The sequence below is a fragment of the Anopheles funestus genome, chromosome X (assembly GCF_943734845.2).
Source record: "Anopheles funestus chromosome X, idAnoFuneDA-416_04, whole genome shotgun sequence".
In the NCBI taxonomy this organism is placed as follows: Eukaryota; Metazoa; Arthropoda; class Insecta; order Diptera; family Culicidae; genus Anopheles; species Anopheles funestus.
The window spans coordinates 4142954-4162936 of record NC_064597.1 but is presented as its reverse complement, the minus strand read 5'-3'; the positions used below and the strand labels follow the sequence as shown (position 1 = coordinate 4162936).

At 43.8% G+C, this 19983-nt stretch overlaps 1 protein-coding gene and 1 long non-coding RNA gene across 10 annotated transcripts in view; one reads left to right on the top strand and one right to left on the bottom strand.

Annotated features, from left to right (window-relative positions):
• LOC125765402 (uncharacterized) overlaps positions 1–19983 on the bottom strand; it is a 99180-nt gene that overhangs the window by 40151 nt on the left and 39046 nt on the right. The gene's annotated exons all lie outside the window — the stretch shown is intronic.
• Positions 1–19983, top strand: part of LOC125765287 (glutamate receptor ionotropic, kainate 2) — a 97796-nt gene that overhangs the window by 61198 nt on the left and 16615 nt on the right. For 8 of the 9 annotated variants that reach the window (XM_049430318.1, XM_049430308.1, XM_049430271.1 and 5 more), the window contains 8 exons: positions 2707–2864; positions 9237–9378; positions 9496–9654; positions 9942–9962; positions 12870–13022; positions 13148–13536; positions 13635–13895; positions 15963–16100. In XM_049430318.1, the coding sequence (XP_049286275.1) occupies positions 2707–2864; positions 9237–9378; positions 9496–9654; positions 9942–9962; positions 12870–13022; positions 13148–13536; positions 13635–13895; positions 15963–16100 (1421 nt within the window). The remainder of the gene's footprint in view (positions 1–2706; positions 2865–9236; positions 9379–9495; positions 9655–9941; positions 9963–12869; positions 13023–13147; positions 13537–13634; positions 13896–15962; positions 16101–19983) is intronic. The other variant, XM_049430254.1, reaches the window with a different exon arrangement.

The window sequence follows — 19983 nt, the reverse complement described above, 5'->3', positions numbered from 1 at the left end:
CAACAATCCCCCTTCGAAAAAAAAACCCGAGGCCGGTATTCGGCAAAGGATTCATTCTGCTGCCGGGAATAACTACGGCCGGGAATGGATACCGGAACCACTGTATGCATTCCGCACTGCTGCACTGGCGGCTTAGCGAGTCCAAGGCGCGGGCTTAGGCACGATGCTTATAAACTCCATTTGATAAAATCGAGAAAAACTGCTGCCGAAAATGGTACCGTACGTTCTCTATGGTCGTTACAGGATTTTACGGCTTTTCCCGAACTGGTAATGCGGAATGACACGCATCGAACCATGCATCTGCATACCACCACCACCCTGCACCCCTCCCCGGAATTAGCTTCCGCTTGTAAAACGGCACAAAATGGTTGTGTGGCCATGGCCATGGTAAGGAGGATGCTGGAAATTGGTACCGGTGCAACGAAGAATTGCAACGGGAATGCAAATTTATGCCGAAGCGTCGTACCGTACCGGGGTATAAAGGCCATTGTTTTGCATTTATTCGCCCCGATCGGGAAGCGATAGAAAATTGGTTTCCATCGGTTACGAAATGCTTAGCCGGCGAAGATGCAAAGTTCGCACGCAAAACACGAAGAAGCACACAACCTGGTTCGGGGAAAAATGGGGACGCGTGCAGTCGAACGAGCCCGGTCGCATAAAATGTATATTTAATTTGTGTACACAGGCATTTCAGTGGTACGGTGGTGGAACCATCCAGGCTACCGGTACAGGAATGCCCAGCTGGTTCCTATCCTGAGAACAGAATCGTGTTTGCTCTTTGTCTCCCTGTTCGTATAACCAGACCAGAGGACGGTGATTCTTTATTAGGGAAATGCTGTTTCGTAGTCAGATAATATTTATCCTTCAGATGCGTTCACCGGCAACTCTGCATGCATCTTTGCTGTCTTCCGATCTTGCACGTGCGCACTTATACCGTTTCATTTGAATGTGGATCAAATACTAGCGCAATGCCATCGAAGATATTACAGCGAAATTTATGCTGCGTTGACCATCGTTACATTCTTCGATGTTAGCTTCCATTCTCTAGTTGAGATGTGGTAGTTTTTTATAATATTATAATATACCAGGCTGTCACGTAGACTTGAAGAGGACCTACATTTCTTATAACTCATTAACATTGCTCAATCAATTTACTTTTAAAAATTATTTGGAATTTGAACATTCGGTCGTCTAAGTCTTAGAATTTCCCCAAAATTCACTCCAGGGTTTTGGTTTCGGACTCAAAAGTTTCTTTGAGATGAGACAAACGTCTTTTAAAAGTTTTTGTCCAACTTGGTTCAATAACTACGAATTCTTATTAATTTTAAGTATACTAGGGAGGACCCTTAAGTAACAGGGGAGAGTTGTTATGGATCGAGTAATCTAGTCGGGTTTAGAAGGTCATCGGGGTTTGGCCAGAAAGTACATCAAGTAACCTGTATGTAGTCAATTTTTGTCGGCGATAAAGCTGAGCTGACTGAGTGTAGAGAGCAACGCGCGGTATTCGTTCCTCCAGGCTGAACGGTTAACCAACACTTCTAAGTAGAAGTTTTGAAGTATTTGAGAGAAAATATCCGGAAGAAAAAGGCGGGTTTTTATCACGAAAATGCATCTGCCAACACAATGCCTTCCGTGAAGCATTATTTGACCAAAAAAGGCATGACACCCTTGGTCTATTCACCTTATTCCCTCTTATTTATTTGTTTTTATTTCTCTTCCTCAAGAGAAAGGTTTTGAGACTGTAGAAGAGGTATTCCAATCACCTTCTGTTAAAATAAGTAGACATGTAGTGAATATATCTTCAAAGCTAGCTTTAATACATTAAAATTATTCAGCGATTGCTAGGTTTGTAAATTTAAAATGAAGTTCTTAACAGTTGAACATGTTGCGTTCACTGTTCTCGCTCTCTTGTAACGCACCTTGTCCATTATATCGAAGTACCTGATTGTAACGTAACCCAAACGAGGCACTAATGGAACACACAGCCGTACTAGCGGACACAGCATCCTTCAACGCGATACAATAGCGGCAACGTGAAGGACCACTCGCTACAGCAACAATTACCTTCCGTCAAGTGGGGTTCATTCACAAACACGCCGCGTTGCGGTCGCGACACCAATCCCGCTGAGCATTTCTGCATCGATGTGTAGTAGCTGGATGTGGATACTAAGACCTGATGGAGGGAGGAGGGGGGAGAACGGTAACTTGAACTCCCCTGTCAGATGGCTCTAAAGTGACACTCATTACAGCGGCGAAGGCAAAAATGGTACCTTACAGAAAACGGACGGGAGGTTGTGTTGCGTTTTTCAACAACCTGGAAGTATGTACTCGGACGAAGAAGCTCATCATACACAACAATGTAAAGATATCTTCTGCTCTTGCCAGTCACAAGCGTACTAGAGCTGGTTAGTAACAATTGCGTCATAAATAGCGATAGATTGGATGGAAGATGGCAAACCGGGCAAAACATAAAACAAGTGCCCCAACGATGGTACTTGAATTGCGTCGAGTTACGATAGGTACCATTAGCGTGTTCCCCTGTCCATTTTGCCATCGAGGATAAACCTCGTCGGTTTCGTTGCGGTATCATACACTCATTACATCATAAAGCATTACTAGCCAGCTGGCCAGCAGAGTTGGCTACTTTATGTGATCTCGTGTCTTACTAACGACTCTGATTTATCTTCCTTCTTCACATCTTTCCAGGCATACGTTGATCTGGTGGCGGCCTGGGGCTGGAAGTCGTTCACCATCATCTACGAAACGAACGAAGGTTTGGTGCGCATGCAGGAACTGCTGAAGGCGCACGGACTCTCCGACTATCCCATCACCGTGCGGCAGCTAAGCGATTCCGGCGATTACCGGTATGTGTCCAGCGTACTAACTCAACCTTAAAATTCCACCCAAAAACTTACACACACACACAAGTTTTCGGTAGAACCATCGGCAAAACTTTTACCCTTCTTCTGGTGCGGAACTTTACTGCAACACGCATCACCGTTGCCTGACAAACTACACATTAATTTAATGCCACTCGAGTAAATTTAATTTATAAATTATTTAAAACCCTCCTCTCCACTGTTCTGACTCCACCCGTAAAGGGCGAGTTGGAGGAGTAATCAGGAATAGTTCTACTGCGTGAGTTCTGGATGGCAAAGGGTTGTAAAAACTTTCCTCAAACTTTGTTCGATGGTAAGACTGTGCAGGGAGGATGTATTTCCGGCATGTTGGAACGAGCAACAAGCAAGAAATCTTTCACCAAGTTTTACCTCCCCAACGATCCCCAAAACACGCTCTCGTTACGATCAGGTTCCTCAGGCTCGGAGAGGGTTTCCTAAATCGAACCCCAGAAATGGGAAGAATGCAGCATTTCTTTGGGCTAGATGCTATCCGTCAAGTATGTCAGTAGGTGGTAGGGGCACTGTGTGTTGACTTGTATTGCATTCATTCCTTTTCCAGGAAATTCCACGCGACTCCACTTCACTACCTGGCGAGCGCAATTTTAACTATTTCTGCTGGAGTGATCGACACCTCGCGCCAGCAGACGTACGGCACATGCAATTAAGCACATTTATTGGCGGAAGCTTCACGCCCTCTAATGCCCAGCTGTTGATAGGAGGTGGCGAACCCCATACCTTGTGAGTTCAGCAACTCTCCTGTTGATATGCCAAAACAGCAATGAACACTCCCGATACTGCTCTCAATGTTTGCCGATAGGCGAGACCGGGATGCATTTTGTGTGCCGACCGCGAGTTGGAAATTAATTTCTTTTGTGCGTGGAAGGGTTTTTGCCCGTCGGCAGCCCAACCGATGGCTGTTCCATTCCTCTGATGCTTTGCAAACTAGCGATATGCACCTGACCTGACACAGGTGCAGCACCAACTCGTTCAACCGTCACATGCAATTGACTTCGAACACAAGTCAGCCATTTGTCAACTAACCTGGGAAGGGGAAGTAAGGGAAGAAGCTACAATTGGAAAGGGATACGGTGGACAGAACGGGGAAATGATGGTTCTGTAACTTCAGACCTCATTTGCCCCTGCACGAGCCAAATCATCAGCAACCCGGCATCACACAGCAATTTAATATCAACCGACAGTACAGTGTCATCGAGCGGTAGTATCGCACATTTATCATCCTCCAAATAGTACCACCCCCCCAAACCTCGTCCTTCCCAGAATCTACCGTCGCTTCCGATTTGCACACGATCGCACACGATGACAGTGGGGTATCGTTTTTCCCATTTCCGTGTATTTTCATCCTTCACTGCCTGCCTGCGGTATCTCATTAAAATTGTTCCGTAACCCCTTTTCGTTACGCGGTGCAAAGTTTTGGGTTTTTGTGGACGTTTTTGGGTTTTTGGGACGTGGTACGGCAAACAGATAGTAAATGTGGGCACTGAGGATATACCACGGTGTGCGGGTGTGTGTGTGTGTATGTTCACGCACACGGAATGACCTCACACGGAAATGGTGACATAGTCGTCAGTTACAGGCTGACGGAAGAGTTCTACCGAAGAAGAACAGTGCTGAGCGAGGTAGTAGGAGTAGAGAAGAATTATTTAAATTTTTACCTTTAAATACAATATCATTATAATACGGCATAAAGCATTAAAAACTAACTGCAAGAGTGGATTCTTCTCATCATAACTGACATTCAACGCGCAAAAATAGAAGAAATAGAAATAATCGCCTAAAGGTATGCAAAACGCATCACATTATTTTCCTGTATGACTCATTTAACTGAAAGAGCTTTAATGTAAAGACACAAACAGCTTTACGTATTGTAATACAAATCTTTATCTCCTTTATAGTCCATTCCAACGTATAATCAGATTATTCATACACATATTGTAAGCCTCTGGCTTAGCTGGAGCACTGCAAATTCTTCAGCTATTTTCGCTTTACGGCATCATTATACTTCATAGCGTGTTCCCCGAAGCGAAGCTGTTTGAGTTGTTAGAAGCGGAATACCTCCTAGGGAGCCAAATCTGGCGTAAGCTCTCACATCTTGCTGCTGGCTTAATAATTGTGCTTTGTACCCTGAGAGAATTCAGCAGAAGATTTCGAAGAAGTCGAAATGCCTAAAGGCGTTCCTTAAGATATATTGACAAGTTTCTACTAGTTGCTTTAATGCAAAACAGCTCAGTTTTAAAGCATTATTTCAAGCAAATAAAAAAGCAAACAGATTTATAGAGCCTAATGAGTTAAGATTAATTTTACAGTATTCTTTCAACAAGTCACTAAGAGGCACTACGAGCAAATGAGGACTTCGACTCTATAACCTTCAAGTATAAACGATTCGAAAAATTCAAATCTCATTAGATCGCCATTGGTGTACCAATCCTAAGAGATGTTTTTTTATTAATTAGACCAAATTGGTTTGCTCATGAGCTACTTCGGAAGAAAAAAATGATTCCGATGCTATAAATAGAACTAATGAGCACTGTTGCCTAGCATTGCGTATGCTTGAGCATCCGCACTGCATGTACGTATTATTGTACCATTTCACACATCAACTTCCACCGTCCGACGCAACATTACCGCATCATACCGTACCGGATGAATTACTGATGAGAGCGCAAACCCATTCGACCTGCGACACCCAACCTTTTTGGGCATGGGGATGAATGTGCGCATCGTACTTCATTAGCTGGCAAACCTGGTGTTTCGTGTACTCGGGGTCGCAGCTTTGGGACATGCAAAGCACCTGGCAGCAAAAAGGGGTTTGAAGCGAAAATTTATATGAATTTTCAAATTGAAATTTGTTTCAATTGCCCTGTGTTCGGTCCCGGTGCGTATCCCGGTTGAAACCGACACCGACCCGACACCGTACGGGGGGGGTGACGCCGCGTGCACACCCCCCCCCCCCCCCCTCGAACACGAGCAAAATGATGGAGTCAAACGCATGATGAACACATGCCGGAAAAGTTTGCGACGGAGTTTTGTGTTACATCTGTGCAAAAAACCGCACAAAAACACAAACACACACACACACATGTAAATGCAAACTTTTCCATATCCTTACTGGATGGGTAGGTATGAAAATAACTCGTACTCGGCTAAGGGTGAGGGATGAGGGATGATCGCAACACGGTAAATTCCCAAACCGATACACGTGGGGATCGGGCGCGCGCGCGTATCGGGCCGTGAAAAAGGTCATAATTCTTACACCCCCTTCCACCACCCCTTCCTCCCTTATAACATGCCGGGTGGTAATGTACGCTCCCCTGTCCCACCCTTCCTCCCCTTCCCATTAACATTGCTTCCCCTTGTGTACTTGAATCCTCCTAAAGGGGTGAGGAAGGGGTGTTAAAACCCCTTTGGAAATGGGGGTCAAAATTCTGTTTTTAACTCAAATTCACACACACACACTCATATTCATATGAGACAAAACATGCTTTTTCACACACACACAATCTCTCTCTCTCTCCTCAATTAGTTATAATGGTTAGTTTACATTCACCGTACTGGGGGATGTAAAAGGGGTGGATCGGGAATATTTACTACATCAAACAAACCACATGATCCTTCCTGCTTGCTGTTTTCCCGCTTGGCTCTTGCCGCCGGGAGGTCAAACAAAAAAGCAACCCAAACCGAAAACAAACGAACAGAAAAGAAAGCGCATGCAACATTTACACGTACACGTGGGGCGCCACGTGGTAGTGGAACGTGAACCAGCAAGGACAAAACATGAAAATCTCCACACCCACTCCACACCAAAAAGGATAATATTTACCAAAAAAAAAAAATGGAGAAAAAGAAACAAAAAAAAAACCCCGGATAATGAATGTCCAGTAGGCCGATCGGCATGCCGGTTTTTCCGCGTGAAATTTTTCGCGACCTTCGTCGGTGGTTTTTTGTTTTTCGCTCCTGTTGTCATTTTTTCGTGTGTGTGTGTGTGTGTGTGTGCGAGTTTTTTTTATTACACCCCGACCCGAAATGATACGAACACACGGGGAAAAAAAAACGGTGATCCCTACCTTTAATGGAGGTTAGACGAGAGCTTGCTATTTTCATTTCAACTCTTTCTCTCTCTTACCCCTTCTCCGTTTCCCCCATTTCAGCATCAGTATCGTACCGAAATGTTGTATAATAGTACAACCGATGCGCTGAAAATTGTTCCACACAATGTTTTCCCTAGCTGGGGGGAGAAAGAGAGAAAGAAAGGGGAAAACACAACATATGTATGTTTTACGCATTGCAGCTCTCTTGTCGCGAAAGTTTTATTTCTTTTTTTTTTGCTCCATGTGGTACCATCACACGTCACCACGAAATGGTTCATTTTATTGCTTATGTTTTTTTTCTCGTATCTCCCACGGGAGATGGAGGCGCCCAGTACTTCCCAGATGGAGGCGCCCAGTACTTCTGTGGGTCAATGGGTTTTTTTGCTCCACCGTTTTTCCCCACGCCGTCCAAATGACAGTTTACCATCCGGTATATCATATTTAGATATGTGTGTGTGTGTGTGTGTGGGTGTGGAAACAGCAACGAAAAAAAATGTACTCTGTACCAAACCGTAACTAAAAGCGTGTCAGTATAATTCATCCGATTGGCTTTGTGTTGTCAGTTTTTGTTTTTATTTTATTTTTTTGTATCTCAACAATTTTGCATCATTTTTGGTGAAGGATTTCATTTATTTTATCCTTATCCTTTTCTGCTACATTACACAACAATCCAGCAACGAGTAGAGCGAAATAAACTCAGTTAAATGATGGGCTTACTTCATGAGCACAATTTAACACCAGCCTAGGATACGAAACTAACGATACATAATCGAATGAAACCTTCTCAAATTCGAATATCAAATTATTTTTTTACAAAAAAAAATTTTTCACTAGCTAAACCACAGCAGTAACACTGTCACAAAGTAGTGGAAAAAGCTTTTTTCTCTTCCAGCAATTTCGTCCTACATTGGAAATTTTATTGTGACAAAACGCTTTTCCCAATGCTAGTTAGATAGAAAGATAATTAAAGAACCATCCTTTTTTTCTTGTTTTCGATAATAATTTTATCCCACACAGAAATCGAAATTTCATGATGAGCTTTCCATTCGCTTCCACAAAATCAACTTCGTGGTAATAGACACACACAGAATCGATCGATGCTACATGGAGGCTACGTCTAATTTGCGTCCAATTCGTACGTCCATTCTCACTGGATGCCGGTGTGACCGTATCGTTTGGGGATCGATTTTCATCCATTGTAATGTAAGCGGCTCATCTGCCTTCCTTGTTCTGTAAATTTCTGAGGACTGAACAACTCGCCATCGAGAACGATGACTAGCAACGATGATGATGGTGCTTACCCATTATGACATTGTTACAAGCTGCAAGTACCGTTTTTGCCACAGCGGGACACGGGATGGAGACTTTTGGAAAATGCATTGTAATTTTCCACAACGACTGTTGGACGGTTGCTATCAATTTGAAGGGACAAAAAAATTCGCTTCATTTGTACGTAATAGAATCGAATTATATCCTCATGGATAATCCATTTTTCTGATCGAAATTGTGACGAGTTAGAAACAGAATTTTGCTCTAGTTAAATAACAAAAAAAAGCTTTAATATAACACAAGAGCAATGCGAAAATTGTATTTAAAAAAAATAAAGAAATATCTTTTTTTGTTATTAAGAGTTACAATATTTACTTCAAAACATAACCTCAAAAGTAACAACCTCCATTACTGGACAGAATAGCGCACCATTCAAGATACGCTGTCAATAGAATGTTTTAGTAGTTTTAATTAAGAGCTTTTGCAAGTACTCGTCATGGTCAACCACATGCAACGAAACAACTCTCGAAACAGTACACTTCCACCTCAAGCACAGCACGATTCCGACTCGAACTTCTGGTTCCGGGCGTATACCCGGAAACACGTACGGCGTCTTTATTTGCCCGACATGATGTTTTACACACCCACACACACACACATACTTCGGTCACTAAAGCTGACCACAAAAATGGTGGCCTACATTAACGAGAAGTGCACCTTTCCCGGGTGCACAAAATGGCCGGCGGACAGTATGGATGAAGTGGGCAGTACTCAACGACCACCACTTGCCGTCATCACCGGTTGACCGGTCATTAACTCGTGTACGATCGAAAAGCGTATCTGTCCCGCACGGAAAGCATCTCGCATTGAGGACGAAAATGTACCTTTTGCAAATCAAATGAATCGCCCAAAATGTCCACCTAATCGGTTCACCATTTTCTTCTGGATTTTCCAACAACAGACCGCTGCTGAAGCAGATCAAAAACTCGGCTGAATCGCACATCGTGCTGGACTGTTCGACCGAACGGATCTACGAGGTACTGAAGCAGGCGCAGCAGATCGGCATGATGAGCGACTATCACAGCTACCTCATCACGTCTCTGGTAGGTTTCCTTCCATTTTCTCTCTCTCTCTCTCTGTGTTGAGGTTTGGAAGGAGATTAAGGCGAGTCCCCTAAACCACCATTTCACCTATTTCGGGGTATTTTTTCCCTGTGCCAGGATCTGCATACCATCAATCTGGACGAGTTCAAGTACGGCGGTACCAACATTACCGCATTCCGGCTGGTCGATCCGGAAAATCCGGAGGTAGCGCAAGCCATCCACAACTGGACGATCGGTGAGGCACGGCTCGGCAAAAAGGTTGACTTCAAAACAGCGGTAAGCGGTTCCTTGTGTGACTCGTCCGACCAGAATCGGTTCGGATTCACTTCATAAATCACTGACCTTCCAACATTTTCTGCTTCCATCGGTGTTGTCCCCATTCCCCATTTGCTCAACGGCAATAAAAAAAAAAAACACAAAAATCCCCATCGTAAATCGTTACTCGGGATATTCATCAACAATGGGGTTATGTGCTTCGTGAACTCTCTACCGGGGACTCCTCCAACCTGTGTGGGTGTGGCGTCTGATTTGGCATCATCATCATCATCGTCCGAAAAAACTAGGAAAACGTGACCGTGATCAAGGTGAGTTACGCCCCCCAAAAAACGGATCCCCAAGGCCCGGACGTCCAAGTCAGACACCGGACGACGACGACGCTCCCGGGTCATGGTTGAATTATTCCTACAAAGGGTCGGGGAAAAATCTACCCAACCAGACCGGACCTACCGGTCACACATCCCGCACACAAAACTCAACGGTTACGTTCAACTACAAAACCGTCAACGAAGGTGACATTATTTCAATTTGCCACTGCTCCAAACTTTTGGGCATCGTTTTTGGGGTGTTTTTCTTTTATATACATATATATTTAAGAACACAAGGAGTATGCAAGACGATGATTGCAGGATGAACGGCAGCAGGGAAGCAATAAAAATTCATACACCGTGCACAAAGACACGACTGTAACACACAGAGGAGAATGAAAAAAAAGGTGGCCAAAAAGAAAAATAAACCTTCCACAACCAACTTCATCCACCGAGTCCTTCCCAAGGATGTCAGTAGGCAAGCCTAGGCAGTAGACGTCACTCGACGCTTGTCGTCGTCGTCATTTCCGGTTAATATTCTTTCCGGCTGTCCTAACGCTTGACCGACGGTGACATCCCTTTACGGCGCTGTACGGTTACCGTTCCCTCTCACCGGTTACCGATGGAATTCACCACCGGGAACTCATTGCGACTCGCTAAAGGAAAGCAGGCTTTCCAAAAGCTCAGTCAGTTGGGCAAAGGAAAGCATAAAAAGAAATTGAAAGTACGAACGGTTCTTTTTTGGTTGCATTGGGTTTTCAAGAAAGTACTCAGTGTTTTATGAAAGTTAACGCCACCTATTAAGGATTAGGGATCGGTGTTAAATTTATTGGTTGATTTGAGCCTTTCCTCTAATGCTAAACCCAAAAACAAGAATCGATTCCATAGTGAAATGTTCACGCGCAGAATGTCGTGCACTAAAGCTGGTGGGACCAGACGGACGTCTTATATTATGAACCGCTTCATATTGTTATTTTTATTTGAACTCAGCGAATTCGTTTCAAGCGAGCAGTATGACTCTTTTAGAGATTCCTGAGGGGCGGCCCGGTGGTGCATGTGATAAACGGCGCCGGTCCACACGGCAGGACCGGGTTCAAATCCCATCCGGACCATCTCACCATAGCAAGGACTGACTATCCGGCTACGTGGTAAAATAAGTCTAGTAAGCCAGAAATGGCCGCCGTGACCTGTAAGGTCGTTAAAGCCAAGAAGAAGAAGAAGAAGAAGAAGGAGAAGAGATTCCTTAAGAATTGTTTTCAGTCTCTTCTATCTCACCTGCTATATAGACCACTTGCCCTTCGTTGCACTTCGACCACCAACCTTCGTTGAAGAACTCTCGTACTGAGAAATGTATTTTTTTTTCATCGAGGAAACCACAAGCAGACACGGAGGTTCATAAAACGAGATTTATTTTTGAACTAGAATTTATTATTAGACAAAAATTCGGAAAGAAGATGTATTGTCTAATGGATATTACTGTGGAAGAGACATTATTGGACAATTTGTTAAAATTTTGCAAAAATAACTGCACGAAAGCTTACTTGCACACCCAATAAGCGAGCGACCTGGACACGACTATCTTTTATTTTTTATTTCATCCTCCTCCTCCCCCCGCTGACAGTCAACCACGGTACATTGAAATCTGTCAATCACAAGCTCCCGAGTGGGTGGCGTTCCCACGGTGACCCCAAAGGAAGTTGAGAGAAATTTAATGTAAATATCAATGAATCAGCTTGACGTCTAGAATAGGTTTGCAATCTTTTTAACAAACTCACCACCCGGGAAAACCAACAGCAACAGAGGGAAGAATGGAAAAAAGAACCCAAGATTGGACTATTTTTGTGTTTTGTGGACGTTTTTGTCTCTCTATAGCGCATTTGTTTACCTTGTTTGCCTTATGACAGCTGTCACGCACAGGTGAGTAATAGTAATGTTTTGAGTGAAAGGTATTCAAATGTCATTTTAAAATTCCATTCTCGTGGCAAAATGCGTCCAACATTGTAGACTTTACGATAATCAAAACAGTTGAGATGCAACTGTAAACCCCGGTACGGCAAAGCTTATGATTGAAGGCTAACCTGTCAGTGGGTTGAGTAAATTATTGGGCCCGAATATTTGACCACATAACAATCCTTTACCCTAGTGGTATAAACAGAGGTACGCTCATCCATCATTATGCTCGACACGACTCGCTAGGTACTGCATGTGCAGACTTGTAGACACCTCTAGGCATCGCAATCCATTAAAACCATCAGCCTACCCTTCTGCTGGTGTCCCTCAAACCGCACAACCGCACGGCAACGGTGTTGACGCTTCATCGCCTCTCATCGCGCGCTCTCGTCAGCAGCTTTTTGCGCACACATCAACATTAGCGGCCCCAAAATGTGTTTGGGGACGCTCAACATTGAGGGCTAATGAAATGCCAATAATTGCTTCGTTTACATTTAACCTTTCGCTTCGCCCCGCGGGGGTGGGTAGTGTGGACGGTTTTTGGGGTGTAGACAAGGGAATCACCCAACGATATACCGTGACCATTGCCCGTACAGCTTTCCGGTCTGATGGGTTCCACCGATACGACGATGCACCCGTATGAATGTTAATTTAAATCCCTTCACACTACTCCTCCCCCTTTCCGGCTTCCTCACCTTCTCTTCCCTTACAGTACAATCTCCACTTCATCGTGTGTGGGTGTGTTGACTTTTCACGTCCACGTTGCGAATGGACGCAATGCCTGGTTGGGCATGAATTTTCCCAGCCTCGTACGTAATTACTCACTCTGCCAACACTTTACCGTTTCATTCTTGATGATTCTGCTGTTTTCTTTCTCTCCTTCTCTCTCTTTCTCTTTCTCTCTCGATCTCTCTCTCGTTCTTTCTCTCAAACGCATGCACTCGTTATCGGGCGTAGGCGGAAACGGCACTGATGTATGATGCGGTGCATCTGTTTGCGAAAGCACTGCACGATCTGGACACCAGCCAGCAGATTGACATTCATCCGCTGTCATGCGACACCCAGGATACGTGGCCACACGGATACAGCCTAATAAATTATATGAAAATCGTACGTACTCGAATGCTTGCGCTTGGGTGCTAGTCTGCACGAACGAGCTACTAACTCAGGTCATCCCCCTTTTTATCTCTCTTTCTCCCTCTCACATATACGCACACCAACAAACAAAAAAAAAGGTTGAAATGCGTGGCCTAACCGATGTCATCAAGTTCGACCATCAAGGTTTCCGGAGTGACTTCGTGCTGGACATTGTGGAGCTTGGGCCGCAGGGATTGCGCAAAAGCGGCACCTGGAACTCGACGTCCGGCGTGAACTTTACGCGCACGTACGGCGAACAGCAGAAGGAGATCGTCGAGATACTGCAGAACAAGACGCTGATCGTGACGACGATACTGAGCGCACCGTACTGCATGCGGAAGGATTCGGCGGAAAAGCTTACTGGGAACTCGCAGTTTGAGGGTTACGCAATCGATCTGATACATGAGATCTCGAAGATATTGGGCTTTAACTATACGATACGGTTAGCGCCGGATGGACGGTACGGAAGTCACAACAAAGAGACGGGGTAGGATAACTTGACTTGGGGGCAATAGCCCATCTTTCAGAACTTCAAAACTTAAACTTCAATATTCTTGGTATCTTCCCTCTACCTACTACTCCCAGCGAATGGGATGGAATGATCAAGGAACTGTTGGAGCAACGGGCAGACTTGGCAATTGCCGATCTCACCATCACCTTCGACCGTGAGCAGGTGGTCGACTTCACGATGCCATTCATGAACCTCGGCATCTCGGTCCTGTACCGGAAACCGGTCAAACAGCCACCCAATCTGTTCTCCTTCCTATCACCACTCTCGCTCGACGTCTGGATCTACATGGCAACAGCTTACCTCGGTGTTTCGGTGCTTCTCTTCATTCTAGCGCGGTGAGCATTCGTTTTACTTTCCCTTTGCCATTTGTTTGCTTTTTTTCTCCTGTGCCTTCCATTTTTTTTTTGCTCGTCTTCCCAATACCGAAGACACATACAGCGAACAAAAGAGAAAATCCAACAAAAAAAATCCAAACAATCGTACCCTGGGTGGGAAACATTCCAACAGCACAGGAAGTGGATTTCTGTTTAACACCGCACAGCGCACCAGACCATGGTCAGCGCGCGTACAAGATTGCACCTCATTAGACATCGTCAGCGACAGCTCAACCAGGAAATGACAACCACCACTAAAAAGGGCAACGAAAAAAAAAATGGTGGAAAGAGAAATAGAAATAGCAAGACCAAAAACACTGGCAGAGCTACTGGCCACATCCCACCGGTGGCGGGATAAATCTTGTCCAGCTGGAATGAAGAACGCTCCGTGAAGTGACCGAAGAACGCCACCCGCGTAAAGCGCCTCGGTAAAGCGTAATTTATTTTTACGAGTGCAATCTAATTGAAAATTATCCACCATTTATGAGTGCCATCGTTGGGTTCTTTCCTTGTTTTGCGGTGGTTTCGCTTTGGGTGCACTGTTCCAGCTGCTCCTGACACCGGGGGGATCCTTCTGCATAGCTTTGGTTCCTTTTTTTCTTTTTTCTTTTCTTTTTGCTTGCTCACCAACATTGTCACGGTCGTTACTGGTCTTTTCCACTGATTTGTGACCGAAAGCTCAATTTTTAACCGAGTACAGGGTTACTTGAGCTTTTTTTAAAAAATATCCTGGTCACGGCACCAACATTTTTCGTAACAAAAAATCACACAAAAACAATGATTCGTTATAATTTCACACCAACGATTCTGGCATGGGTTAAAATCCTGGTCATGGCACCAAAATCAATTACAAAAAAAAATGGTGCCATATAACCCTGCTGAAAGCTCTCAATCAAATCGGATCACTACTGATTACTGGCCAAGCTGTTTATTCGCAACAAAAGGGCTTCACAAGCTATCCCGGACTGCTAGCTACTGATGGAACACTAATCGAGCATCGATTACACAGCCACCATTGTGCGATTCACAACCAAACAACCCGCCTACATCGCTAGCTCGGGTCCCACTGGGGGAATAAAAACAAAATGGAGGAATTGAAGAAAAAAAATGTACTTCCGTTCCTTTCACACCGGAGATTAACACAGCGGGAGATAATATCGAAAACCGGAAAAAAAAATAAAAACAAATAATAAAACACTGGACACTCGGGTCCCCGGGTGGGAGGGTCAGCAACAAAGCACAAAAGCAAACAACACCCGCACACAAACAACCACCAACCACAAATTCAATTTGTACCTTCCGTGGTGCTGGTGAATTTGGGGAAGTTAATTATCGTGAAAAATCACCGAAAACGCTCACTGCCGAAGACCCCCCAAAAAAAGAGGAAAAAAAATGGAGTTGAACCACGGTGTCTAATTTTTCCTACCGGGATCGATCGCCTACCAGTGAGTCAATCAAATGCAGCATGACGGTGGCGGCGTCGTGGGAAAAAAACCTCCGGGTTGCGAAAAATAAATACAATGCTCGTGCATCATCGTTAATTTTCCAATCAATATTCAAAATCGCTCCCCCCGCACGACTCACCGCCCCGGTAATAAATTTTCATTTCCGCCGGTTCGAGGACGTGCCGGACATGTTTTTGTTTGTTTTTTTTTTTTTTAATTTTTGCTTAGTTTTTATACGGTTTTCACTCTATCGCGCGTGTTTCGTACAGATTTGCCCATGCTGCGTGTCATTTAGCAAAACAAACGATACGAGAGCAACAGCAGCAACAGAAGATAAAAAAAACGTTTCATTTTGCACTTTGATTTAGCTTCTTCCGTTCCAAAGCGTAGCGTTGCCAGGACGATTTTTTTTTTTAGTTTTCCATTTGATTTTCCTGTGTTTAATTTCCCATCAACGTTGTGTGATGTAGCGTTATGTTTGCATTAATTTCGTTTTTTCCCACTCACCTTCCCCCCTATTGTATATTGTGTAAAATTTTCGTAATGAACCTTTGACCCCACCCCGGGTTGTCCTTCGCTGCAGCTTCACGCCATACGAGTGGCCAACGCCGAACCCGTGCGATCCGCACCCGGAAAAGCTGCAAACCCAATTCACGCTGATGAACTGTATGTGGTTCGCGATCGGTTCGCTGATGCAGCAGGGGTGCGATTTTCTGCCCAAGTAAGCCCCCCAGGCGGGATGATGCTTTTGTTTTTTGGTTTATACGTACATTGTTTGAGTATTTTTTTTTCTTTTTTTATATAAAACAGTTAACTGATTAAATGAATGAAAACTGGTGACGGATTTAGTGAGGGCGACGTTGACATTTTTTCCACAATTTTGAATATTTTGCTCCCTTCATCTCTCGTGCGGGTTTTTTTTTTTGCGTTAGCTCGTAGCAGTAGCAGATAGCCTAGATTAAATTAGTTTGGTTTGAATTTTTACACCATACGAGAATTTTTGCATTTTGGCTAGTAAAAATAATTAAAAAAGATATGATTTAATTAATTGAGAGATTATTAACAAAACAGAAAAATTTCGTAACAGCAGTAAGTCCAGCTTCATCACATTTTATGTCCGTAGTGGTTTGTAATTTTCGCATTATCTTCTCCGTCTGCACAATCTCGGGTTCGATTGAAATACTGCCCCGAATCGCCTTTCAATCCATACTTCGGATCCGGATCGATAAACCAGGGTTACTATTAAATAGGCTTCGCATCGAACGCTAATCGACTGTTGCCAGGCTTGAACCAAGCTTAGCAAAAATCGAAGAAGCAAAAAAAAATACGAAACAAACTCATCTTCGCGCCCTATCGCAAATGCGTGTACAAAAGTGTGAGATTGTCTTCTGTATTTCGTGTTTTTTTCCCCGCCTCCAGCGATATTGCATTCGATCAGACCTTTTTCTGCGGCAACCGTCCGACGGTTGCGTGGCTTATCGGGTTTCATCGATGGATTTGCGAGCCGTGTTTCGCTTCGTATCGGTTGTGGTTTGGGTGCCCGTTCGCTATGCTGAATTTTCTCCCACAAAAGCTAGGAATGAAAAAAGGAAAATACACAACGAAACTACAACGTCAAGCAAACGAGCTTGTACTGTGTCGCAACCAAGGCATCCTTCAGAGTGGTCCATAACGTTCAGTGGTGTATGGTTTTTTTTTATAACTTTTGCTACCGAGAGCCGATTATAAATCTACCCTCCCGCTGATTGTGAGCGAGTTGAAACGCTTCCCAAAAAAAAGCTCTTTTTTCACTTGCCTTGTTCCACCTACTCCAGACAGGTGAAAGATGAAGCAATAAGTGCCATCTCACCAAATACAGCACAACTCGGGAGGAAAGTTGAGATTGGAGTTGGTTTTTTTGAAAAATTGACACCGCTCAGCTTGTCGCTTGAACGTTGTTTTCCCACTTGATAAAGGCAAATGGTTGCTCGGTTTTATTCTTCTGTTTTGCTTCCCCCTTTCACACAGCGTAATTCATAACCTCCAATTCACCGTGCGCGGGCAAGAATGATATTTGTATGATGAAGCGGTCGTAATTCATCACTCAAAAGCCACTTATCTTATATACCCCTTTTACTTGCTGTCTCTTTCACTCTCGCACTCTTTATTTTCCTTCTCCCATTACCCGGCTTGACGTAACATTATCCTCGAAACAACCGCGATTGCGATTGCTGCATAGAAAATTATGCTAAAATAATCGTATCGCTTCCTACGTTCTCTGCGTACACCTTCATGTACAGACACCTGATTTTCCACAGCTTTAAAAGGGGTAGGAAAAATGTTTTAAAGATTTGAAACGAATCTTCCACCCCTCATATTCTACTCAGTTTTGCCTTTCATTTCTAATTACCAACTTCATACATATGTATACACATGCACAAACACGATGATACTTTGATTACATATGGCAGTGCTGAAACGAGCCAGCACAGCAAAGACCACTTAACCTCTGTACGATACTGACAATCAAAGACATTTGATTGAAGGGAGATTTGTGCCACTGGAAGTATGTACGGATGGGAAAGGATTCATGAAACTATAAGCACAACTTTGTTGTCGATAGCTCGTCAGGTATTTGAATCTTCTTGTTTGATGACAAACATGGATGAAAAAACTCATTACTTGTAGTTTAATTTACAGTAAAAGTGATCTTTACTTTATTAAAAAGTACAATCTAAGGATGTTGTTCTTATATCTGAAGATATCTGTGATTTTGTCCAGTTATCTCCCCAGAAGGTCGTCGAGATATTCGAAGTTATCATCGAGAGTTGATTTTTAAAAGTTATATATTACTTTTCCAACATCATACATGAACTTTGTAACAGTGTTTCACAATTTCTGCATGTAGGTATTTGAATTTTCTTGTTTGATGACAAACATGGATGAAAAAACTCATTACTTGCAGTTTAATTTACAGTAAATGTGAGCTTTGTTAAATAGTACAATCTAAGGATGTTGTTCTTATATCTGAAGATATCTGTGATTTTGTCCAGTTATCTCCTCAGAAGGTCGTCGAGATATTCGAAGTTATCATCGAGAGTTGATTTTTAAAAGTTGTATATTACTTTTCCCACATCATAGATGAACTTTGTAACGATGTTCCACCATTTCTGCATGTTTTACTAATGTCTTTCGAAGCTTAAATTAGTTCCCAAAGATACAGCAACACGCCGCCACACCAAGCAATATTTTAAAGGCAGATTCTTATACAAACGTGCATACGTTCATTCAGTTTCTCACCCTATATTTCCCCCATTTTTCCAATGTTTGTGGCTCTATTACCTTCCCAATTGGTCGTGGAAAATGTGAAAACAAAACGCCACATCCTCCTGTTACCTCCACGGTCACGCATCGAACAAAGCAAAAGACAAACGATACGGACAGTCGTACATACCGAGACCGAACCCGGAACGATGGGATTATTCGGTTGTTGTTTTTGCCTGAGGGCGGGGTGGGATGGGATTAAATTTCAATTTAATAAATTGAAGAAGCGATAAGTGAAATCTTAATCCACAGCCGCCTTTACGCTCTGCACTCTGGACCAATGCGAACGGCAAAACATTCGAGCTGGTTTCTTTTGGAGTGGGAAGAATGAATGATGAGTAAAATAAGGGTTTTTGGTGCGTGGTGCTTGAGGTGCGAATGGTGAAGCACATAATCTCAAGCTCTGCAGTTCGCTTTTCGGACCAGTCGATCGGTACATGTGTGTAAAGGACACCGAAACCATGGTGCGGAAAAGCGTTTTTCCTTCCACGCGAAATGGAAGTATGGGTATGGTTTTGTGGGGTGCGGGCGGAATGGAAGAAAACGGATACGTTCTTACGCTAACGTTAACTTTAAACCTGAGGTAGCGCGGTTTGTGCGCACGTGTGTACCACGTTTTCCATCCGTTTGCTTACCGGGATCAAGCGAACGGTGAGATAATAAATTTATAACTAGATTGCTTTATCCCTTCTACACACATACATGCGCGCTCGTGAGCGTAGAGCACACACACACAGACACACATTTGCCACGAGTGGAAGGATACATGATGTACATGAATGCTGAAGCTCATCAACAATGTGGACGAAACTTTGCCTTAACATCGGATTTTCACCGCGGCAGCAAAAACGGTAACCACGCTAAGCGATTTAAGGACCACGAACATACGACACTCACGGCTTGGACTCATGTCTCTCATGCCAACACGCTTGGAAAACTCTACCGAAATTTAGAATCTTTTCATTTTTTTTTTGTTATTACTTTCCAATCGAACAACTGGTACTGAACAGAGTGTGTGGGTGTGTTAGCAAATGAGCAACATCTTCCGCTGCGACCGGATACCGGCAGTCCTTACACCTGCCAGTCCTTGTCAACATTTTATCCAACCAAAAGCAAGAAACGCTGCGCTTCATCAAAGCCGGGTACAGGCAAAGGAGAGAAAAAAAATCACTGAACAGAAAACTACAAAGCAGCAAATTGATAAAAGCTATTCCAGTGTGCATGCCGCTCAGTTGCGTCTGTGTGTCGGTGTGACGGTAAAGAGCAGCTTTGATTGTGAGTGCGAACGAGCGTTATGGGAT